Source organism: Pistacia vera, unplaced genomic scaffold, assembly GCF_008641045.1.
Source record: "Pistacia vera cultivar Batoury unplaced genomic scaffold, PisVer_v2 Contig217, whole genome shotgun sequence".
NCBI lineage: Eukaryota > Viridiplantae > Streptophyta > Magnoliopsida > Sapindales > Anacardiaceae > Pistacia > Pistacia vera.
In genome coordinates this window covers 1,357,980-1,381,761 of record NW_022196021.1, presented here as the reverse complement: position 1 = coordinate 1,381,761, position 23,782 = coordinate 1,357,980, and the positions used below count along the sequence as shown (strand labels likewise).

Sequence of the window (23,782 nt, the reverse complement as noted above, 5' to 3'; positions counted from 1 at the left end):
GTTTGACAATTATTGGGTACGAGACTTTTGGGTATATTATTCAAGAAGTTATTAATTTGAATCCTTACGATTACTAATAAGGGATAATTATTGAAGACTTACCTGATCGTTAACTTCAATACAATGTTTTAAAACCCGGCCCGGCCTGGTCGGTTGAATCGGAGGCTTCAACGGGCTGGATTTAATTTTTTCCTATTTACCCAATACCCTAGGATTTCCGGTGATGATCGGCGAACAATTAACTATCGGAATGTTGGGGCTTTTGAAGAGCTATTTCCGGTGAATGTAATGGTGGTAAAAGATTTGATTTCCGGTGAATAAATCGATCGGAAATCGAACAAAACTGGCAACGGCAACGATGAAATTTTTTCGGCTATTTACGAGGCTAACGGGGGTGGGGTGAGGGGGGTTTTGGTCGGGAAGAAAAGGGGAGTAATTATGGGGTGATGGGAAGGGTTGTTGTTGCCGGAATCGATGGGATCTGGCCTAGAATGCCGACATCGACGTCGGTGAGATCTAGCCGAAATCGAACCTATTTCGACCAGATCTTGGGTATATTTTGATGGAAATGGGCTCAAGGGACGATTGGGGTTGCATCTGGGGTGTCGCCGCCGCTAATCAGTTGCCGGTCGATTTGTAGTTGGGGTGTGTTTGATAAATTTCAAACTTATAGGGACTTACCGTAATTTTTAGGGGTATATTTGCTAAATTTTAAAAGTTTTTATCAACCTGTTTGACCGTCGGTCAACCCAGGACCCAGAAGCTTTGCTGGGTTTTACCCCGGGTTGGGTTTTAAAACATTGCTTCAAGGTCTCGAAAAACTAGTTGAGGTGTATAGAAGCTGGTCCAAACACTCTCGAATACCAAAATATATATATATATATATATAGTTTTTTTTTCACAACAATCATTCATTTCATATTTTTTTTTCCGAATGAAATGTCGTTGTAGTATAATTTTAAATAATAAATGAAATATATAGAATAATGAAAGGGATTTTTTTTGTTTTTTTGTAATATAGAACTTGGATTACTATTTTGAAAGATATTTAAAGGGTTTTTTTTGTAATAAATTTATATTAAATATTATAAATTGCAGTAAAAATATTTTAAATATTCATCACATGGTGGATCTTCACTATTGTACCAAACACAAAACAACAAATTCTTAAAACTCAACCACCCAACAAATTTATCAATTATAGAATGTTTGGTGGGCGGGCGACACCCGGCCTCATGTCATGGCCTCGTTGGGTGCCTCACCACTTGGTACGTGCATTCCCCAACCTCGTGTCGGCATCGCCTAGTCTTGTGGCCTCACTACGTGCTACTGTCGGTTTCTTAGGCATAGCAGCATTGGCACCCTTGGTCCCATCCTGTTACGTCCCTTTACTAACCCTTTTGGACACAACAGCATAGGCATCCATTGTCTCGATTGAATAAAGATAGGTACTTTCCATTAACTTTTAATGTAATAACTTATAATTAGGTGGCTCGTATTTGGTTAATTGGTTAAACCAAATCTATTATTAGATAGATAAGATCGATTACAAACATTGTTTTAAAACCTAAATCGAAACGTAATCTGTTTTATTATCCGAGTCACGAGTCAACCGATCCAACCGGTTGGACTGACCAGTTGGCCCGATGACGTCAATGATATTTTATTTTTAAAAAATTATGTTAACCCCTTAAATTTCAATATAATACAAAAATTCCCCTAAAAAAGTTTAAATTAATCCCTAAAATTTTTAATTATTCCAAAAGTACCCCAAAAAAACTACCAATTAATCCCTAAACTTTTGATATATTTCTCAAACACCCTTATAAAATTACAAATCAACCCTCATAATTTTGAAATATTATAAAAACCTTCTAAGACCTAAACCGGACCGGAGAAGCTGCCGAACCCTGATCCAACCGGCCGATCCGGTCCGATTTTTAAAATCGAGATTACAAACTGACCAATTGTGAGTTAACACATCGCATTTATGAAAGAAAATTAGTAAAAAGTATTTGTTAGCGTAGCATTACTCTTGCCCTATTTTACTGCACCCCTTTTACTTCGCTTCTTAGGCGCAGCAGCATGGGTGCCCTTTGTTCCATTCAGCTGCTGGGTGCAGTAGCATGGGTGCCATTTGCCAAGTCCGATTTCTCATTCCTTGATACAAGTAATATGCTTCTAGAAGATTAAAACACTCCAGCTTTTGATTACTTTTATTGCAAACCGACTACTATCCAACTACCTTTTTAAATTCCTTTAATGGTCAATTCTTAGTGTCCAAATTTCAAGTCAAACTTGATGTGATTTAAGTTTTGTATCAGCAATTCAGTTGTGTATCATTAAATGCATAAAATTGACTTACAAAAACCAAAATATGAAAAAGATGGCAAGAAAATACATGTCTCACAGAACTCTGCTAATCCATTTTTATGGTTCAAATTGTGGTCTATGGAAGATGGTGAAAAAACTAATAGGACTAATCAAAATTACACAAAATAGAATAATAAAAGATTTAAGAAAACTCTATACATANTTCCCATTAACTTTTAATGTAATAACTTATAATTAGGTGGCTCGTATTTAGTTAAACGAGACCCATTATTAGATAGATAGGATCGATTATAACATTGTTTTAAAATCTAAATCTAAGGGTAACCTATTTTGTTGTCCGAGTCACGGGTCAACCAATCCAACCAATTGGACCGGTCAGTTGGACCGATGACGTCAACGATATTTTATTTTTAAAAAATTTATTAACCCCTTAAATTTCAATATATTACAAAAATTCTCCTAAAAAAGTTTTAATTAATCCCTAAAATTTTTAATTATTCCAAAAGTACCCCAAAAAAACTACAAATTAATCCCTAAACTTTTGATATATTTCTAAAACACCCTTATAAAGTTACAAATTAACCCTCATAATTTTAAAATATTGTAAAAACCCCCTAAGACCTAAACCGGACCGGAGAAGCTGTCAAATCCTGGTCCAATCGGCCAATCCAGTCCGATTTTTAAAATAGAAATTACAAACTGATTAATTGTGAATTAACACATCGCATTTATGAAAGAAAATTAGTAAAAAGTATTTGTTAGCTAGCATTACTGTTGCCCTATTTTACTGCACCCCTTTTACTTCGCTTCTTAGGCGCAGCAGCATGGGTGCCCTTTGTTCCATTCAGCTGCTGGGTGCAGTAGCATGGGTGCCATTTGCCAAGTCCGATTTCTCATTCCTTGATACAAGTAATATGCTTCTAGAAGATTAAAACACTCCAGCTTTTGATTACTTTTATTGCAAACCGACTACTATCCAACTACCTTTTTAAATTCCTTTAATGGTCAATTCTTAGTGTCCAAATTTCAAGTCAAACTTGATGTGATTTAAGTTTTGTATCAGCAATTCAGTTGTGTATCATTAAAGGCATAAAATTGACTTACAAAAACCAAACATGAAAAAGATGGCAAGAAAATACATGTCTCACAGAACTCTGCTAATCCATTTTTATGGTTCAAATTGTGGTCTATGGAAGATGGTGAAAAAACTAATAGGACTAATCAAAATTACACAAAATAGAATAATAAAAGATTTAAGAAAACTCTATACATATTTGATCCAACAAAATGCTTATTATGACATGCAATGAACTCGAGAAAACATTAGAACGTTAAGTATTTTCTAATCCTTGTATCGGTGGTTTAAAGATAATGAGATAAAGTTATACAAAAAAATATGTCACACTAACAACTGACAATAGTTTCTCTCAATTTATATTTGCTTCCTATAGAGAAGAATATGATTTATCCGAGAGCTGTTTTTTACATAAAAGAATATAATTTATCCGACCGTCTATCAATGCAGTAAGTAGCCAGAAAAGAATAAAAATTAGTATTTATGATAAATATAACATGAAACCCTACATCAAGATGCGGACAATTGCAAGCCCAACTGCAGATATAGAGACGAGGGTACCTATACAGTACTTGATCACATCATATTTAGCTGCTTCCACCTGGGCTCTTAATGAATGAATTTCCTGTTGAAGAAAAAAAAGAGCTTCCAAGTTTAATAATGACACATGTTAATATATAATAATAAAAATCTCTCATATAAGATTATAAAACTAACCTTGTCTAGTTTATTAGTCAGGTTAGTGGTTTCTGCTTTTTGGTTGGCAAGTTCATCTCGTATACGCCTACATTCAGTTATGGTAATAGAACGAATTAGCATAAATAACTAATATCCAACTGATAGAATCATACGACATATTTCTCAAATAATTCTTTCTCACCCTTTTTCAAGATTTAAATCCAAGCGCTGCCCAGCTTTGACCTTGTCAATCTCATACCTGTCACAGAAGAGGATTATTCTTGAACTTAATACTCTATATCAGTTGCTAAAAACAAATTTCATTGTAGTTTATAAGACAGACCTCAGTTCACTGCGCAATTTCTCTATGTCACTTCGATGCTTTTCAGTTTCACGTTGCAACAAAGAAAAATGATGTTCCTACATGATAATTATACCACATTTGTAAAATCATAAGTAAACCAGCACATGCAAAAAACACTTTCTTGCTCTTTCATCTTCCTGTCCACCATAAAAGTTCTACTTATTCTTTCTCTTTCAAGGAATCAAAAGATATCAAAGAGAAAATAAGCAATGTTGGCAAGGAAAGAAAGGAAAAAAGAAGTAAGAAACAAAAAACGAGTAAAATGTGTGTAAGTAGGAGAAAGTCTCATATTTAACGGTTGGGAACTAATATTTTCAAGTAGGGAATGATTGGACAGATATGTTGGGACTAGACCAGGCAAAACAGGTTTGGACCCGTGGGTCGACCGTACTTGGGTATATAGGGTACAAGTCTGCATAATTAGGCCCTTTTTTTTTGGACTCGTACCCGACCCTACCCATTTTGTAAACGGGCAGACCGGGTACACCCACGGGTACCCATGATTTTTTTTTTTTTTTTTTTAATTTAACCTAAATCCCTGATTCCTAGAATTCAATTGTCCAATCGCCCACCACCGTCAGCACTGCCTCTAGCCATTTCACTTTGATTTCCGACAGATTTCTCACCAAAACTAAGGGAAATAAACACTTTAACCCTGATTGCTTTGTCCCTTGCCTGATCGATTGATTTTTTGGTTGGATTTGACCATTTTTCCCTACCATGCGAAGCTTCATCTCAAACCCGACCTGGCCATTCCTGACACTGTTGGCCTTCATCGTCACTACCACCACCATCGCCGTCCTCCATTGACCAAAATCCCCAAGGTTCTTGCCTTATTGATCCCTCCGTTCACTGGTCGCCGCCAAGTTAGGGTTTTTCCCTTCTAAGCCAAATTTTGATAGATTCCGGTGGCCAAAATCGCTCCCATCACCACCCCTAGACTCATTGGTTTCCCCTCAACAAAACCCCCATAACCCTAACACCTGGTAACTCGCCAATTGCCACCCTCGACATAGCTGCCTGCCACCGCGTTTGAGTTGCCATTTTCTTTCATTTTGACTAGCTTTTGGTTTGTTGGATTATTGTTTGTTTGGTGATTGCTTTTGGTTGTAATTTTGGGTTGCACAACCTACCCACGACTGCCGTTTGTTTTTCTCCTGTTGACGCACACCAAGTGTTCGACAATTTGCCCCAACCAGCATGCCCGCCTCAAGCACCCGAGCACCTGTCTACCCACCTGCCACCTCTCACCAAACCTCAAAAACACTTTCTTGGCCATCCCCCGCCTTCTACCACTGCCCACGACCAACTGTCACTTTGAAATAAATTCAATCAATGAATTTGCACGAGTTGATTGTGGGGGCATGATTGTAACAAATGAAAAGTGTAGGAATTATGGGGGTGTGTCTGTTAAAATTCAAAACTGCATTCAGCAGTAACAGGACCATACCCGTTAAGGTAGGGTGCGGGTCCAATATTTTGGGTCCGTTTAGATTGACCTGTTTTGGACCCGCACCCGTTTTGACTTGGCCCATACCCGGCCCACCCGCTTGTTTTGCTAAGTCTAGTTGGGACTAAAGAAAGTAATAAACTTATTAGGAACAATGAATCATGCCTTCAATTTAGATTTATTGAACACAACGAATACAAAAAAATAAAAAATTGCACCCTAGTATGAATAAAATCAAAATTTAGTAGGGTGGAGGATGACTTAAATACCTTAATGTCATTACTTTGACAAAGACATTAACTTTATGCAATCAAGAAATATGAATTAACCCTATATTTTTAGTAAGCCAAAGAAATTGTACTGATTTGAGATAATTGTATGAGTCATTATAAACTAAAAACCAATAAATTGCCTTTAAAGAATTCTTTATTAGCATTAAGCTACCTGAACTTGAAGCAACTCTTCCCCTTCTAAACTCAGGTCACAAACTTATTCTCTGTTCTAGTAAGCCAAAAATTCTCAAAAGCATTCTTAAACTATAACTGTTGTTTGAAAATTCTTTGATTACCAAATTATTGAATGATAGTTGTATCATTAACAATATATAACGATTTTCAATACAAACTATCATCTATGCTGAAACTAGGCTTCAAATCACATAATTAAAGCTTTTTTGACTTCCCGCAGCACAGAAAACAAATAACAAAACCGTATATTACCTGCAAACTCTGCACTTCAGATTTAAACTTTGAAAGGTTGGATTCTTGAGCCATCTCTGTCTACATATAACAAAGCACGCCATCATAAATACAGCTAGAATTGATTCACGTCAAACAGTTGGGGGGCAAGATAATGGACAATTACATTTTGCAATGCCATCATAAATACAGCTAGAATTGATTCACGTCAAACAGTTGGTAGGCAAGATAATGGACAATTACTTTTTGCATTGCCATCATAAATACAGCTAGAATTGATTCACGTCAAACAGTTGGTAGGCAAAATAAAAAACAATTACTTTTTGCATTTCTTCCTTGGAGACGAAAGAGTTAGCCACATTCTCCAAACTATCGTTTAAAACTTCCGTGATTGCAGCTGTTATTGCCTCAGCTTGTTTAGACGGCACACCTTGAGCTTCTAAACCCCTCACCTTCAACATTATTAAAAAAAAAATGTAAAAATCCAGCAAAAAAAACACTTCAATAGTCGAAAATCAAACAAAGGAATATATATAAACGGAAATTACCAGTTGCAATGTATCAACAAGAAAGGCACGATTTCCACTAGATTTAACGAGTTGTGATATCTTTCTGTAACTCAAGTCAGAGTTGGTGAAACAAATACTAGAATCCGCGGCCAATTTAACCATGCGCTTGCAAATAGCCATCAATCAACCGATTAATCAAACAAATTCTTCACGAAATCGAACAAAATAAGAACAAGAGTGGGTATTTTTGTTCCCTTTGTGAAACCTAAAGATCAACTAGATGGCGGGGAGAGAAAGCGTATTTTAAACAATAAAAAGCCGAAAGGAAAATTAGTTTAATGTCGAAAGGATATTTATATGGGGAGAAGTGAGAGGCGGCGGAAGACACGTAATAGCCTAATAGGAGATGGTGGCAGTCCGTTGAATTTAACGGTTGAAACGTGAATTATTGTCTAACGCAATGTATTCTTTATTTTGCGCTTTTTATTTTTATTTTTAACTTTTAAAATAATCACTTAAGTTAACATGTTTGATTCACAATTAATATAAGATTTCAATCATCTTTCAAAATCAATAATAATCACGGTTGATTATATAGGTGAAATCTAAATATCATAATTTTTTGAGAAATTCTTAGTAGAGATGAGAATTTGGCTTGAGCCCTACAAAACCCAATCCTAGGATTAGACCAGGCCTAAGGGAGTAAGGACCAGTTTTAGGACTAGACTGGGCCCAGGTCGGTCCCTCCTCCAAGGGCCAGGCCCGTTAATTTTTAAAACTCCCCCAAATTATATAAACCCCCTGAATAATATAAAAAATCCCCCATAATAAAATACGTAATAAATGTAGGGATTAAAATATAATTCTACAAAAAAATTAAAAAAAAAAAAATTAGGCTCATAGGACCGATCCTAGGATCGATCTTGGGCCCTTAGGATTGATTCGGGCCCAAGGAAAACTCATGGGCCTAAGACCCGTCTTTCAGGATTTGGGCCCGGGCCGACTGGTCCCAGGCCTCGTCCACCTCTAATTCTGAGATTACTGGGTAATCTTAATTTTGTTACAATTTTATTCTTAACTATTAAAGCTTTTGGACAAAAATGCCCTCGTTTTGAAAACAATTTATAAAAATATTCATGCACTATTTTATCCTTATACACAAAACTTTTGGACAAGACTACCCTTACATTTAAAACAATTTACAAGAATGTTGGATCAAGCAACCACCGCCCATCGTCGGCCACCACCACTGGCTGCCAGCGGAACGGTGTACGACCAGTTGGATCTGGCAGAACCGTGTGCTGTTTTAGCTACTACCGACATTGCCCGATGGTGGTGGTCAATGATCGACAATAGCTTGGATAGGTGAGGGTGTTTTTGTTAAAATTTAAACTTTTATTGTTATTGGGGTATTTTAACAAAATTTCAAATATAAAAGGGTTCAAAAAATAATCCAAATAATAATAATAAAGAAGGGCAATTCAATAATTTAGATGACATACCTACTAATTTTTTCATCACAATTAAACGTATTAATATAACATACCTACCAATTTATTTTAATCTAATCAAACATATTTGATATAACATTCTCAGTAATACAATATTCTCTAAACCAAACACACCCTAAAAGTAATCTTTATTATAAACGAGTATGGACTTTGAGTATATCCCATTCGGGTCGGGTCGGAGGTCACGTCCGGGTGTGCAACTCGGGTCGTATGCTTTTGTTATCTTTTAAAATAACAAAATTGATTACTTTCAATTACCTTCTTAAATTCATCATTATACAAATTTTAAGTCCAAATTGATGCTATTATAAGTCGATTTAATGTTATATAAAAGAAAAGAAATGTGTAATTGTAATCTAGGGCTTGTAACTTTTTTCAGCTCAAAATGTTGTCTATAAGGAAAAATGTGTTCAAATCCAATGAATCAACTATGCAGAAATGCTTTTCATTGCTCATGATGTACCTTGAGAGCCTGAAGCAAACAAACAAATTGGGAATTGTATAGAAAATTAACATTATCTATCTTCCAAATCTTCCTTCATATAAATACATTCTCAGGCTTGCTCCTGGTGAGCAGTTAAAGAGCTCTATATGCATTTCCTGGTGATGTACCATCCATGTTTCCTCTGGTTATGGGATCACAATATAAATTATCTTTCAATCTGAATCAGTTTGAAACCAATACACCACCGGGGTAGCTCCCCAAGTCTCGTTTAATCATCAGCATCCGTAGGGTTCTGGGCATGGATAGCTTCAGCAGTTTCGTGAGCATGCTCAAAGAACAGCAATTCATTGGCCACCGTCTATGATCCATGGATCTCCATAGCTAGTCTGTGCTCTTTGGACTTTTCAAATTTAGTGAACTGAAATATCTGCGTAACTAAAGGAAGGGAAATCAACCGAGACCCCGTTAGTAGCAGCGAGCAAGAGCGGATTGGGGGTTTGAAGAAAAACAAAGACGTCGACCCCCTATAGCTCTCTACACACAACAGCATTCACCAACTGCCCGTAGAGAATAATTTCTGTTCACCGGTAAGGAAGGGAGTGAATTGGGTTCCCTGGTGGCAGGTTGCTGGGCTCTACAGGCTGTTTTCAAAATCCAGAGGAGGGAGGCTCTGATAGGGATAAAGAATATGGGAGGACAGACAGGCTGACGGTTTGGCTGGAGTTGCTCTTTTCTTGACCAAGGCCTCTTTTCTCTTTTGGTTTTGTAAGGAAAAATTATGTGTTGTAACCTTGGACACTATGGAACTTCTGGAATTTGACTAATCTTGCTCTGTTCACAGGAGTGCAGTTGAACAAAAAATCTTCTTTTGAGCAGTAATCAACACTGGATTCTCCAAGGAAGATGACTGGCTAAATCTCCTCTTTTCTTGGACCAATATTATCCTGAAAAATTTATAAATAATAACCATTTCCCAGTTTTTATAACCTTGGCATAGAGATATAATAATAGATACTTCAATATTTACATTTCTTTCAAAAGAATCCATTGATGTAAGTCATCCAACTCTAAAGATGTTATGTCTGCTTCTGGAAATAAGCAGACTTATGATTCCATTTAGATGTTCAATCACGCAGTTATCATATCATATCATTTTCCTTTTTACGAAACAAGAAGGCAGGAGGTATTTTCAAAAATTCTGGTGACAAAGAGGACCATGAATCAGGAAAAGCACACACATCACCAGATACAAATTAACAAACGCAAAGAAGAGCAAGTATATACGCAAGACATGAGAACTCAACTGAAATATGAAAGATAACCACATACAAAATTATGCTGAGAGGTCTCCAACGTAGATTAATACCATGTCAAACAGACTTCACCATCAGCTAGATGGCATCTTCTCCATAAAGTTCTAATCTTCCTTGCATAGGAAATTCTAAGACCACAAGAATCAAAATATACTCATTATCAATTGACATGGATAGGACTGTCATCTTCTGTTGCGGGGAATGACAAACATGGCAGCTCTAAAAATCTAAACACCAGGACAGGGTTATCTACTTTGAGAATCAGAAACACCTCTTCTTTTTTATCTCTTATTTTCTATACTAAAGCAAGACGAACACATGTAGATGATCAGTTCTTTTCTGTTTGAAATTTTAGCCAAATGAAAAATGGCTTACCAAGGAATCACGATTTGTATCCTCTTTTCTTTTCTTGTACAAAGCAATATGCTTATGATACTCTTCTAGTTCTTGCTCCAACTTTTCAATGAACCCACTTGTATGCTCAAGGGACTGCTCATACCTATATTTTTCCAGGGCCTAGGGAAAATTTCAAGAAATCATCAAGGCAAGTCCAGATTACATTATAAAGAAATATATATCATTACATTAAAATAATAATCTAGAAGGCAAGGACAGACCATAAATAAATTGGACCTGCTAAACTCCTAAGCCCACAACTACTTGATTCTTCAGAAGAAAAATATGTTGAGGGCAGAGGAGATATAAACACGTGCAGATGGTGAACACACAGAGGATAAACAATAAAATAAAGGACTAAATTTACCTTGTCTTTAGATAAGGTGTTAGGAGGTGATATGACTTCTGGCTGCACGTAGTTCTTTCCACGATAAAATATTATAGTATTGTCAGGTTTTATGTCAATCACAATGCCCTTACTCAGTCGAGAAATTTCTTCAGCATAAGCATGAATTTGCCCTGGCTTGCAAGGCTTGCAAACAATCTTCACAGTTTCATGCTTCTTCCAATGGAGATGCATATTAAGAACAACTCCTCCAAACACTCCTCGTCTTCCAACTTGGACATAATTTTTCTTTTTTTCACCAGTACGCTTTAAGTAGTGTCTCTCTTCCTCGGTTAAAATTTCAGGATCATATGTTTCAACTGGCCCTTTAGGAACCTCAAATTTCCTCAACTTCTCAATAAGCCATGCTTCCTTCCGTTTGGCCTGAGAATATTTTACAGAGAAATTTAAAAGGCTTAAACCATTAATAGTGTGTTAGAAGATAACAGTAAAATAGCACAACCACCTTTGAACTAGACCAAACTACATTTTCCACACATTAATGATGATATTTCTTCTCTCTCTCTCTCTCTCTCTATATATATATATATATATATACACATATATTATAATTATTATTTCTGCTCCGAAAAAAGAATTACACAAAATCCTCTGCACAACATGCAACCAAATCTATTCTACCCTTAATTGCTAAGACAAAATAAAGTAAAATCTAGGGCAGCCACATTGTACATGCAACATTAAATTTCCACAAGACTAACACAGTCAATTGTGCACCAGAATTAAAAAAACGAGAAGAAAAACTCAAAATAAAGAAGCAGTAGTGGCTGAAATATTAACTTTAAAAGCAAGTCTAAAAGTTTTTCCTAGACTACTGAGTGAAATGCCAATTGAATAAGTCGACAGGTTAACAACCTTCCCAAGTTTGTATCTAATCCTAACTTCTGGGTTTGAAGAATTCATCTTCTTTTTGGCCATGAGACGATAGAACCTGAGTTCATTACGCTTGGCCTTTTTTGACATTTTCAACCTTTTAGCCCCCTCCTTCACTGTCTTCAGTGACCCATTTTTGTTACCCTGCTTATTAAAAGAAAACCTCACAGCACCACCATCCGTCTTTAACTCAATTGATGCACTGCTCATGTATCTCGAATGTAGCAATTTTCTACTGACACTACAAAACTCAAACATTTCCAATCTTTTCATCACCGAATTATCAGCAGGCGAGAATATGTGCTGTGCTCCAAGGAAAGATCTTAATACCCCATAACTTCTCTCCTGTGCATAAGTGATATAATAAAGGGGATTGGCAGAAGTAGAAACGCCAGACAGTGATGAGATAACAGCCTTACTTTGAACAAGACAACCAAACAACACTAAAGAATCCCTGCAAAGGAACATATCATAAAAATCATTAGCTTCCTGAAATTTAATAATCTTTTTTTTTTTCTCTTAATTGTTACTAAAAAGGGTTTAACAAAATTAGTTGCAAGCCATTTGTATGGCAGAAACTTGAAATAATATTGAAGTTAAAGAGCAATGTTAATTCTTAGCAAAATTCCATTTCTATAATTTCTTAAAGCCTCGACGCATGTTTTAGGTATGAACTAACAAATTTTTTATCTAATCTGGCAGAAAATTAAATTAAAGCAACTACTTAGGTAAAAAAACTCAATCTTGAATAAAAATGTATAGTTTTTCAACAAATACCTTTTGAGAGATTCAGGATATGCACGCATTGTTCGTCGAAAGGAAGTTAGGGAGAACATGTAGTAATCTAGGTCAAGCTGTGTTGCAGAGAGGAAAGTGTTGGACGTAGCGGTTGCGCTGCTGGTGGTGGTGGTTGAGACGGAGGTGGGGAGTTGCTTCATTATATTGAAGTAACTTGACTGGACCGTTATGAGACCGAAATTATCTAATTGGGCTCTCTCGGGCCCATAAACTAATATATTATTCTATGAGTTTTTTTTTTTTTTTTTTTTGGATTGGGGAGTGTCCGGAATAGCTTATACGTACCTCAATCAGTCTCTTAGGGTCCTGAAATTAATATCGGGTAAGTCTCTAAGATAATCTTTATTAGTAGTCATGAGAATTCAAAATCTAAACCTCTTGAGTAATACATAAAAAATCTCAAGCGTTCATCAAATATTACAGGTTTTTTTTTTTTTTTTTTCTTTCGATTAGAGTGTAGTGTGGTTTTTCATACTGATACGACCCATCGATGTTTAATGAACATATTACGGTTCACAAAATTGGTAAAATGGATGTTGGATTAACCTATATATCATATCCTTGAACGAATGGGGAAAAAAAAATAATGAAATTTACCAAAAACTTGCGTGAAAAGACAAAATTGCCCCTCGTTGGTCACAAAATTATAGCCTTGTACCTTAGGGGTGGTCGATTTTTATCAAAAAAATTGGGGTCGCTTAGGATTTTGTATAATATCAGTATTTTTTTTGTTTTTGGTTAAGGATACTGTGGAGAGCAGCAGAACGCGAGCAGTCAAAAAGCGAAAACCAGAGAAGGAAGGGTTATTATGTCGCAGTTGCCAGAAATAGAATGAAAGATATCAATTCAATGGGGGAAGAAAAAGAAGAACAAGGGAAATCTCTTGAAAATCAAAACCACCAAATAATAAAAGTAATAACATTAATCACAAGAAAGGAAAGTCGTGCAAGGGATGTTTATACTACTCTTCTACTCTCAAAACAAATCTCACCACCCCATTTGTGTTGGCGTCCCCCGAAATCTCCATCAAGGTATTTCATCCGGGTTTTTCTGTTCTGTTTGATCTTAGCTTTATATATTATCAACAAGTTTATGTTTTGTTGGGTGGTTTGTATGTTATTTTAAGTGTCTGATTATGCTTATTAATCAACAAAAAAAAAAAAAAAAAATTGTGAATATTCTGTATATTAGCTTCAGTAATAAAATGTGGAATTAAAAATCATAGAAGAATCATAAAATTTTAAGTGTTTTAATGGGGGTGATGGAGGGCTGTGCAATTTTGCTTCTTTGTGGTTCTTTCAATTCCTGAGTGGCTCATAATTGGTCTCTATAGCGGTGTTGTTAAAATGAAGAAGGAAAGATCTATAGCTTTTTTTTTTTCTTCTTCTGTTTTGGGTTGTGAGCCAAATAATTTTTCTTGGGTTAATTTGTCCAAAACGAGTTTTGATTGCCAAAGTTTGGTAACTGTGCTAATTAATCTACTTTATTGGGGACTAACTGTAGCTCTGTTTGTGTATTGGTGCTCTAAGTGTTTGTAATGTTGCTATGAATGCTGTAATGTTTAGACTTGATCCATACGATGCTAATGCTGTTAACTTCTTGGCTTCTTTCGATTTTTTGTTTCTATACACATATTTGTGTTGGCACATGCAATACTGGCGTCTTCTGCTTTCTAATTTAAGAATTATGTTTTAAAGTTTACTGGCTGTTTCATCCGATTAAGGGCTTTTTTTTATTGAAACTCTGAAAAATATGCCCTGATTTTAAGGTGTATGACCAGTCCCCAGGTACGTTGTGGGAGAAACTGAGTTGGAAGCTTCAAAAGAGGGCCGTAGTCTTAAGGATTTCAAGTATGGATGTGTTGGTTACTCAGTATACTTGGACAATAAAGATTCATCAACTGATAAGATGGATAAAGAAGCAGAATTGCCATTCTGTGTTGGGCTTGAGGTCATGTATTATTTTTCTGATTGTTTCCTAATCTATAACATTTTGTTGTGAACTGTGAGGATCTGTTGACATGTTTCTCTTTCAATTTTAATAATATGTCAATATCAGTAGAAGCTTTGAGAATTGGGTATTAACTTATCCTTCTCTTCTAATTTCAAAATCTTTATGAGAAGGGAGGAGGGGAGCATGGTCAGCTGGTAATTTGCAAGTATAGGTTTTCATTCTTCTTTCTTTCTTTCTATCTTTTGTGAGCGAAGTAGTTCATAGATGTGTACAATATGGTATTAGTTGTTCTAGAAGCGAATTCATTCATTGAACTTCATAAATTTGTGAAGTTTAAAATTGTTTATGGCTCATTTGATTTTCACCATAGAAGTTTGTGAGTTTTTGGTATGGCCTAGGAAAAGGCAGGTGTGCCGACCCATTTACTGATATGTGAATTAGTTTAGGTCAATTATGTCAAAAATGCATGTTTGTTGCTCTTAGGTTTCACAGAGATTCTTGCAACTTGAAATGCATCTTCTTTAAGAGTTAAACTCATAATTCTTTGTCTATTCTTTTGTTTCAGGTATTGTTGGACAGAAGCCCTTCAACTGCTGATCATGTTCCTGCTCATGTTCGTAAAAATGAAGGTATTGAGAGTCTTTTTTTCTCTTTCAAAGTTGAGCAAAGACTATCGTCTCAGATATTATTACTTTCAAGTCTTATTATCTTCTTGGTGAACTTTAGAGTGTTTCATGATAAGTTACGATATGTTTCTTAAAGCAATGACCAGTTTTGCAATTAAAATGGCTCTTTGAATTTATTATATATTATAGCTATTCTGTTATTTGTGTACAACGCAATGCAATTAAAAAATTTGGGTGATAGCAGTTGCATTCTAAAACCTGGTTCCGCAACATTGCTTAACATTTGGGTGCCTCGGGTTGGGCCTTATTCCACCCTAAGATATAACATGAGGAGAAATTGAATCTGTATTTATCTTGGGTGGTTCCTGGAAAATGTAATTGATTTTTGTATTGAAGTAAAAAAAAATTGTCATAGAAAGCAATTTATTGCAATGTCTCCTTAAAAGTAGTATAATCGCATTCTTTCACACGTCTTTCAAATGCAAATAAATATATTAGTGGATCAGAAATGAATTTCTTATATATACAGAAAATGCTAGCATGTTTTCTAGCACTGTTCTTCTGTCGAGATGAGTAGGTGCTGTATATTTTTTTCTTCTTACTGTTTTATATTTTCTTCATTCCCCTTGGCTGTTAGTCTCTGTAGTATCTGGAGTAAATCTATGCCGAAAGTATGTAAAATCATTTGTAACTGAAGATTCAAATGTTTAATCAATATTTTCCTTTTTAAGTTTGAATTCTCGTTTCTTTCTGTTTAATAACAATGATTCTTGGTCTTTTGCTTTCATGAAGAGACTCGGCCTCATGTTCATGCTCATGCTCAACCTCAACCTCAACCACAACCTCAACCTCGACCCTACAAGCCAGCACCCTTTCCAGGAGACGAATACTTGAACAGGTAACACAGAAAAACCCAAATGGATGAGTCAATTCTTAGTTCAATCATCAATGTAGTCTTTGATCATTTAACTTCGGTCCAAATTTTGCCGTCGAGAGACCTTGAACCTAAGTTTTGTGATAAACTAAATGTGCAGGTTTAAAAGGAATGCAGGACTAGTTGCATCAGGTGTGGCCAAAAATGTGAATAAAGTGGGCAATTACATGAAAGAGACGTTGGAAGATATTCTATACCCTTACAGAAGGAAGTGAAAATTTCTCATCACAATTAGAATGTCATAAACTCCAGGTTTTTCATGTGTAATAACGAATAAAGAACAGGCATTGTTGCCTTCTTTTTTTTTTTTTTTTTTCCTGAATTAAATTATATTTTCCCTCTCATCTTATGATCTTGTAATAAGCACATCCTTGTTAGTTCATTTCAATGAATTATTGTTTTTTCTTTTCCTTGTTTACTTGGTGCTGTGTACAGTGTTTCGTAGAATTGAAATACTTTGTCAAGAAAAAGAGCCAAACTGAACAATATGCAACATTTAATAAGTCTCTTAAGATTCACAAGACTGCTACTTGGGTAAACACTATGANGCCGTCGAGAGACCTTGAACCTAAGTTTTGTGATAAACTAAATGTGCAGGTTTAAAAGGAATGCAGGACTAGTTGCATCAGGTGTGGCCAAAAATGTGAATAAAGTGGGCAATTACATGAAAGAGACGTTGGAAGATATTCTATACCCTTACAGAAGGAAGTGAAAATTTCTCATCACAATTAGAATGTCATAAACTCCAGGTTTTTCATGTGTAATAACGAATAAAGAACAGGCATTGTTGCCTTCTTTTTTTTTTTTTTTTTTCCTGAATTAAATTATATTTTCCCTCTCATCTTATGATCTTGTAATAAGCACATCCCTGTTAGTTCATTTCAATGAATTATTGTTTTTTATTTTCCTTGTTAACTTGGAGCTGTGTGCACTGTCTTTCGTAGAACTGAAATACTTTGTCAAGAAAAAGAGCCAAACTGAACAATATGCAACATTTAATAAGTCTCTTAAGATTCACAAGACTGCTACTTGGGTAAACACTATGAAAAATGTTACATTTATAATCCAATCTTATAATCTCTTACAATCTTAATGTGTCAACAGATTAGTACTATCACATCAGCTCCCACTATACCTAAGACACTAAAAGCACTATTAAAAATGAAGGGTCGTTTCTTCAGAAAGAACAGTTGTTACTTATGAAAAAAACGGCCGTTCTTTTATAAGAAACGAGGAATGATTGTTCCTTATAAAGGAATAATCATTCCTTCATAAAAAACGGATGTTCCTTATGAAATAACAATCATTCTTTCGTAAGGAACAACCAAAGAAACATTCATTCTTTTCATAAGGAATAGTTCTTCCCTCCATTAGGAATGGTTTTTCCTTATTTATGAACGGTTATTCCTTTGGTTGTTTATTCATGAAGAACGATCATTCTTTTATAAAGAACGACCATTCCCCTCTGTTTTAAAACACGGACCGGTTCGACTGGGAGCCGGCCTTTACTTCGGTCTGGGTTAACACAAAATCGGCAATATTAATTAACCCGTTTTGGACCGATAATGGATTGACGGAATAGTACAAAACCGTCAATCCGACCGGCCCGGAGCTTAAAACAGTTCGTCTAATCCAAAAAAATTCATATTCCTAATCCCTAAACCGATTTCAGCACCGTTTCATTATCTTCTATTTTCATCTTCAATGCTTCTTCACGACACTTACACTAAAATCTACTGGCAAAGAAGAAGAAGGAAGGGGAGGGAAGAAGAAGGAGAGGAGGAGACACAAGAAAGAGTAAGAAGAAGATTAGAAGAAAGAAAAGAGGAGAGAAAAATTACAGTAGACAAAGAAGAAAGAGGAAGAAGAAAGAAGATGAAAGTGACGGGGAGTGCGTGATGGGGAGAGAGAAAAAAAGTGAAAGATGGAAGTGATACGGAGAGAGAAAAATAATTAATAATAAAATTGAGAGTCCATTTGCTTTATTTTAAACGTAGAGGGGTTTATTGAAACTTTTAAGGATGTATTTGCTAATTTTTAAACTTATAACAATTAATCGGGTCAACGAACGGTTCGGTTTTTAAAACAATGTCATTCCCTATAAAATAACAACCGTTTCTTTGGTCTAACCAAATCATTTTGACATAATAACACCAATTCAACTGTCACGTCGAAGGTTGTTACCGCATACCGCAGCATGACTCAAAAACTATATAGAATTCCAGTTGGCAAAGCCATGTTTGGGATAATTCAAGCCAAACTTTTAACATTTTCATTATTCAAAACCAGTCCACTGCAACACTTGCAATTGACTAGCAAGAATCCAAATGAAGCAACCATAAGCAAAATACCAAACTCATAAACATGCATCCACACAAACGCTTTATCCATCCAAGCATTTAAACCTTTTCCATTATTTGAATATAAGGAAAGCGGATTCACTGAGACAAATAAAATTAATAAAAAGCAGGTGAGCCGCAAAACTGCAAAAAGATGAAGTAACCGCTAATCTACAAAAGGTTATACTGTGTATAAAGCTTAAAAAGATTTAATGTCAAACTTTCTTTAACTAAAATAACTGTACAGATTGAACTGCTCTACACAGCGCACAGCGCTCCATTCAATTCCCATATCTCAAGTGTGTAGATAATCACATTGAGATCCTTTCTTGCAATGTCCACTCTCATGGAATTTACATACTCTCTGCCCTTTATTAAAAGGAGGCCTCGATGAATCTACCCCTCCTCGGTTGCCAAATGATGACTGTCTATTCCAAGGTCTACCTCCACCATAACCAGGATCACCACCCTGAGGAGTCCTATCTCTTTGGCCTGAGAACCTGTCTCCACCATTCTTCTGTTCACCTCCCCACATGCCTGAATTCCCAGTAGGGGCCCCCCAACCGGGATTTGCATTTCCAGGGGCTGGCCCTTGTCCAGGAGCAACCCAACCTGGATTTGCATTTAAAGGTGGTGGTCCTTGGCCAGGTGGTACCCAGCTAGGAATCGCATTTCCAGGAACTTGTCCATTTACAGGTGCAGACCAACCTGAATTTGCATTTCCGGGAGCCTGTGCTTGTCCTTGGGTTCCCCAGTTCATATTTGTACTCGCAGGTAATTGTCCTCCCCAACCCATGCTTGGGTTTACTGGCATTTGCCCCCAACCAGTACCTTGATTCTCAGGCCCCTGTCTCGGCACAGTACTTTGATGGCCTGTGACACCCATACCCCAAGGTATGTTGGGTTGAGCAGGAAGTGGCTGTATGTTTGATTGACCAGGGAGTAAAGGTCTCCAAGAATCGGATGGTGGCATACCTGATTGGCCTGGAGCAGGAAAAACCCCAGATGGATTTCCAGTACTGAAGGATGAAGCATGAGGTTGAGCAAAAGCAGGAGATTGAGCAGGCAAATGAACTGGATTATTTGGCTCTAGCTTCTGAGATGAAGCATTTCCCCATGCTTGAGATCCACTCCCAGGTTTTGGAGATGGAGCAATCATCTCTGGCCTTGCAACCAAACCTGATCCCCATCCATGAGTTTCTACAGGGGGAATCTGAGTAGTCACAGGTTGAACCAAGTTCTGGATAGCAGCACCAATATTTTTCAAATCAACACCAGCATTCATAGAGGCAACAGTTGAATTAGTCACTGGTAGCTGATGGGAATTGACTAGCACCCTGTGTGATTCGCCTATTTCAGGCTTAGATGCTAAACTCACTCCATGAGACATATTTAAACTATCCACATTACCACTCAATTTTGATGTAGAAGGTGTTGGAATGGAAGTATGCAACAATTGCCCACTCTCTGGAACAAGCAAAGTAGAAGATTGCTGCCCTCCATTGCCTCCAGAAAATTGGTTGGCCATCATGAGGGGACCAGATGGTTTAGTAGGGGTGGGTGACCATTCTCTTTCAAAAGTTTTTCCCTTGGTCTGAACTGTGGTACTTGGAGTTGGAGATGGGAGGTTCGTTTCAGAACCCCAGCCATCTCTATAACTCTTAGGAACCTCAAGTGAGGAAGAAGCCGCCCCACCTGTAGAAGAACCAAGTACCGATTGAGCTACAGAACTCAGGGAATCATGTGAATTCCAAGCTGTACGATTCTGATCGAAGTTTGAATTTCCTCCAACTTGAATCTCCATTCCTTGCTGCAAAGTTGCTCCATGAGGCTTCCCAGAGTATGAGACCGTTTGAGACAAACTGCTGTCCATCAATGGAGGATCTTTATTGAACTTGCCACTCAATGCATCAGTCAAAAGTATCGAGTCCTCTGGCTTCTCATTAGATCTCCATATTCCCAAATTAGTAGGAAAATAACCAGTGTTGTTCCATTTTCGCAGCTGCACCATAGAAAATGGTCCTTGAACTTTCCCAGAGGGATCCTTGTAGTGCCACATTTTCTCTGATTCGTTAATTTTGGGAGAAGACTGTGCTCCACCTGTAGAACCAGGTATTGGTGAAATTTCTGAAACAACCCTAGAACTTGGTTCTGATAACACCACAGAATGGGGATTTCTAGTTTCTAAATTTGAAGCAATTCTTGGCTTCTCCCAACTGTTTAATTGCTGAGTTTCTTTAGCTCTTGCTTGGTTCCATAGATTTTCATTCACTATCTCGCCAGCTCCAAACAAATCATCCCCTTTGTTTGAGAAACCTTTATTAGACAAGTTTCTACTCAATTCTTTATTTCCACCTGAATAATTCCTTGTCCCACTAAAAGAATCATTTGAAGCAGAAGCTACCCTCCCAGGGGAAATAGGTTCTCTTCCTCTCCTGCTAAAGCCACTGCCTCTTGGTCTCATAGAGTTTTCTGCATGTACCAGACGCAATGTTACCATTGAATATAGTATAAAAGACAAGAAATTGTTCAAAATTCACAGGGAAACAAACCAGACCTTGTCTCTTGTCATCTGTTTCACCCTCATCCTCATCAGACTCATAACTTGGATCCATGTTAGGGTCTGAATGAATTTCTGGAATGTCCTCCAGTCTACGCTGCCGCTCCTCTGGCGTCTTTAAAAGCTGCAACTTCTCCACACATTCTCTAAGCGTGAACAGAAGTCAAGGAGCACTTAACTGGTGTGAAAAAGCATAGCCCTTGCCATTACAAGTAATTAAGTGCAGATCTATAATTATTCAATTCTGCATGAGCTGGAGTTAACATTTCATCTAGCAAGTTCAGTATCTAATGAGAACTAAAATGATGAGATGGAGCAATATAGCATTGATAGAAGGGTGGAGGGGTGGATGTAGACATGGAGGGAAGAAGATTGGTGCATAAATGTTCCTGCCTAGAACTTCTAACAAATTTACAAATGAAAATACACCTATTTTGGTTTTTTATTTTCTTCACTCAAAGGTTAGAGTAGGTTGTCCACACAATCTATATATAATACAGCCAGGAGGAAAGTAAAAGTTGCGATTTGAAAGATTATGCTACTAGGTTATATTGTGGTGAAAACAGATCTTGTGCATATTTTTAGATACAAAATAAATTGTAAGAGGATTTTTGGTCAATTTTTTTTTCCCAAAAGAAAATAACAGCTACGACGGTCAGCTCAAATCTAACATCAGACAGACTTTTGTAGAAATGTATATACCATAGTGTAAATTATTACTTTATTATGAAAAAATCATTCCAAAGTTCCATCCAATACTATGGTGCAAATTACCATAAGAATATCATAAAACAAATACATCATCAGACACCCAGATGGCATATGGATAAACAAGAATAAAAATGAAAAAAAAAGTAAGACAAGATAAAAAGGAAATAGGAGTAAAAGAAAAAAAGTAAAGAAGCTTGCACTTAAGTCTCATTGTTGCAGATGTTAAGAATTTAGCAGAGAACTAAAACATTAAAAGACAACCATCCAACTGCATGCAAGATGATAATAAAGTTCCTCATAAACTTGTAAAGGATATTCTTTTCTACGCCCTAAATCACTGGCTCGATCACGTAGATGACTCAGGCGCAGTATCTCTGCTTCCATCCACTGCATTCAAACAACAATTATCATGCACCATATAAAAGATTATTGAAACATGGAATTGTGAAATATCAACATTAATAAAAGGTAGGGGGGAAAAAAGGTAGGAAAAAGCCACAAATGTTAAGAATGAATTGGTATCATTGTCCAAACATCAGAAACTAATCTTTCTCTATGGAATTACATACTCTCTGCCCTTTATTAAAGGAGGCCTCGATGAATTCCCCTCCTCGGTTGCCAAATGAGTGACTGTCTATTCCAAGTCTACCTCCACCAACCAGGATCACCACCTGAGGAGTCCATTCTTTGGCCTGAGAACCTGTCTCCACCATTCTTCTGTTCACCTCCCACATGCCTGAATTCCCAGTAGGGGCCCCCCAACCGGGATTTGCATTTCAGGGGCTGGCCTTGTCCAGGAGCAACCCAACCTGGATTTGCATTTAAAGGTGGTGGTCCTTGGCCAGGTGGCACCCAGCTAGGAATCGCATTTCCAGGAAATTGTCCATTTACAGGTGCAGACCAACCTGAATTTGCATTTCCGGGAGCCTGTGCTTGTTCTGGGTTCCCCAGTTCATATTTGTACTCGCAGGTAATTGTCCTCCCCAACCATGCTTGGGTTACTGGCATTTGCCCCAACCAGTATTGATTCTCAGGCCCCTGTCTGGCACAGTACTTTGATGGCCTGTGACACCCATACCCCAAGGTATGTGTGGGTTGAGCAGGAAGTGGCTGTATGTTTGATTGACCAGGGAGTAAAGGTCTCCAAGAATCGGATGGGGCATACCTGATTGGCCTGGAGCAGGAAAAACCCCGATGGATTTCCAGTATGAAGGATGAAGCATGAGGTTGAGCAAAAGCAGGAGATTGAGCAGGCAAATGAACTGGATATTTGGCTCTAGCTTTGAGATGAAGCATTTCCCCATGCTTGAGATCCACTCCCAGGTTTTGGAGATGGAGCAATATCTCTGGCCTTGCAACCAAACTGACCCCCATCCATGAGTTTCACAGGGGGAATCTGAGTAGTCACAGGTTGAACCAGTTCTGGATAGCAGCACCATATTTTCAAATCAACACCAGCATTCATAGAGGCAACAGTTGAATTAGTCACTGGTAGCTGATGGGAATTGACTAGCACCCTGGTTCTAAAACCTGGTTCCGCAACATTGCTTAACATTTGGGTGCCTCGGGTTGGGCCTTATTCCACCCTAAGATATAGCACGAGGAGAAATTGAATCTGTATTTATCTTGGGTGGTTCTTGGAAAATGTAATTGATTTTTGTATTGAAGTAAAAAAAAATGGTCATAGAAAGCAATCTATTGCAATGTCTCCTTAAAAGTAGTATAATAGCTTTCTTTCACACGTCTTTCAAATGCAAATAAATATATTAGTGGATCAAAAATGAATTTCTTATAAATACGGAAAATGCT

General features: G+C 37.0%; 4 protein-coding genes across 5 annotated transcripts; 1 reads left to right on the top strand and 3 right to left on the bottom strand.

The window, feature by feature from the left end:
* Positions 1 to 3,710: 3,710 nt before the first annotated feature.
* LOC116130085 (protein FMP32, mitochondrial-like) lies at positions 3,711 to 7,522 on the bottom strand. The gene is made up of 7 exons (XM_031415833.1): positions 7,148 to 7,522; positions 6,920 to 7,051; positions 6,621 to 6,680; positions 4,431 to 4,507; positions 4,290 to 4,346; positions 4,127 to 4,193; positions 3,711 to 4,034 (listed from the first exon to the last, which is right to left on the bottom strand). Exons 1-7 carry the CDS (start codon positions 7,286 to 7,288, stop codon positions 3,915 to 3,917), a joined length of 654 nt encoding a protein of 217 aa, XP_031271693.1. The 5' UTR covers positions 7,289 to 7,522; the 3' UTR covers positions 3,711 to 3,914.
* A 1,633-nt stretch (positions 7,523 to 9,155) lies between these two features.
* LOC116130014 (uncharacterized CRM domain-containing protein At3g25440, chloroplastic) lies at positions 9,156 to 12,952 on the bottom strand. 2 transcript variants are annotated; one of them, XM_031415764.1, is made up of 5 exons: positions 12,830 to 12,952; positions 12,035 to 12,506; positions 11,141 to 11,542; positions 10,753 to 10,893; positions 9,156 to 10,008 (listed from the first exon to the last, which is right to left on the bottom strand). In XM_031415764.1, the coding sequence occupies exons 1-5, from the start codon at positions 12,886 to 12,888 to the stop codon at positions 9,976 to 9,978; spliced, it is 1,107 nt and encodes a 368-aa protein (XP_031271624.1). In that variant the 5' UTR covers positions 12,889 to 12,952; the 3' UTR covers positions 9,156 to 9,975. The 2 variants fall into 2 exon arrangements, with proteins under 2 accessions (XP_031271624.1, XP_031271625.1); XM_031415765.1 differs by lacking the exon at positions 10,753 to 10,893.
* A 693-nt stretch (positions 12,953 to 13,645) lies between these two features.
* LOC116130052 lies at positions 13,646 to 16,728 on the top strand. Its single transcript, XM_031415798.1, has 5 exons — positions 13,646 to 13,881; positions 14,631 to 14,800; positions 15,369 to 15,432; positions 16,222 to 16,327; positions 16,464 to 16,728. Exons 1-5 carry the CDS (start codon positions 13,803 to 13,805, stop codon positions 16,576 to 16,578), a joined length of 534 nt encoding a protein of 177 aa, XP_031271658.1. The 5' UTR covers positions 13,646 to 13,802; the 3' UTR covers positions 16,579 to 16,728.
* Positions 16,729 to 18,800: 2,072 nt separating this feature from the next.
* On the bottom strand, positions 18,801 to 23,347 carry LOC116130036 (zinc finger CCCH domain-containing protein 19-like). The gene is made up of 4 exons (XM_031415782.1): positions 22,633 to 23,347; positions 22,290 to 22,347; positions 21,260 to 21,414; positions 18,801 to 21,174 (listed from the first exon to the last, which is right to left on the bottom strand). The coding sequence occupies exons 1-4, from the start codon at positions 23,345 to 23,347 to the stop codon at positions 18,998 to 19,000; spliced, it is 3,105 nt and encodes a 1,034-aa protein (XP_031271642.1). The 3' UTR covers positions 18,801 to 18,997.
* Between the last annotated feature and the right edge of the window lie 435 nt (positions 23,348 to 23,782).

Excerpts from the sequence above, each read along its gene's own strand:
- LOC116130085 (XM_031415833.1), bottom strand. The coding sequence starts at position 7,288 with ATGGCTATTTGCAAGCGCATGGTTAAATTGGCCGCGGATTCTAGTATT. Across the intron at positions 7,052-7,147 it reads TTGTTGATACATTGCAACTG|GTGAGGGGTTTAGAAGCTCA; the intron begins GTAATTTCCGTT and ends ATAATGTTGAAG. Across the intron at positions 4,035-4,126 it reads TGACTAATAAACTAGACAAG|GAAATTCATTCATTAAGAGC; the intron begins GTTAGTTTTATA and ends TTTCTTCAACAG.
- LOC116130014 (XM_031415764.1), bottom strand. The coding sequence starts at position 12,888 with ATGTTCTCCCTAACTTCCTTTCGACGAACAATGCGTGCATATCCTGAA. Across the intron at positions 10,894-11,140 it reads ACACCTTATCTAAAGACAAG|GCCCTGGAAAAATATAGGTA; the intron begins GTAAATTTAGTC and ends AATTTTCCCTAG. Across the intron at positions 10,009-10,752 it reads ATACAAATCGTGATTCCTTG|GATAATATTGGTCCAAGAAA; the intron begins GTAAGCCATTTT and ends TAAATTTTTCAG.
- LOC116130052 (XM_031415798.1), top strand. The coding sequence starts at position 13,803 with ATGTTTATACTACTCTTCTACTCTCAAAACAAATCTCACCACCCCATT. Across the intron at positions 13,882-14,630 it reads CCCCCGAAATCTCCATCAAG|TCCCCAGGTACGTTGTGGGA; the intron begins GTATTTCATCCG and ends GTGTATGACCAG. Across the intron at positions 15,433-16,221 it reads TCATGTTCGTAAAAATGAAG|AGACTCGGCCTCATGTTCAT; the intron begins GTATTGAGAGTC and ends GCTTTCATGAAG.
- LOC116130036 (XM_031415782.1), bottom strand. The coding sequence starts at position 23,347 with ATGGGGGTCAGTTTGGTTGCAAGGCCAGAGATATTGCTCCATCTCCAA. Across the intron at positions 21,415-22,289 it reads GATTTAGGGCGTAGAAAAGA|GCTTAGAGAATGTGTGGAGA; the intron begins ATATCCTTTACA and ends ACTTCTGTTCAC. Across the intron at positions 21,175-21,259 it reads AACAGATGACAAGAGACAAG|AAAACTCTATGAGACCAAGA; the intron begins GTCTGGTTTGTT and ends TGGTACATGCAG.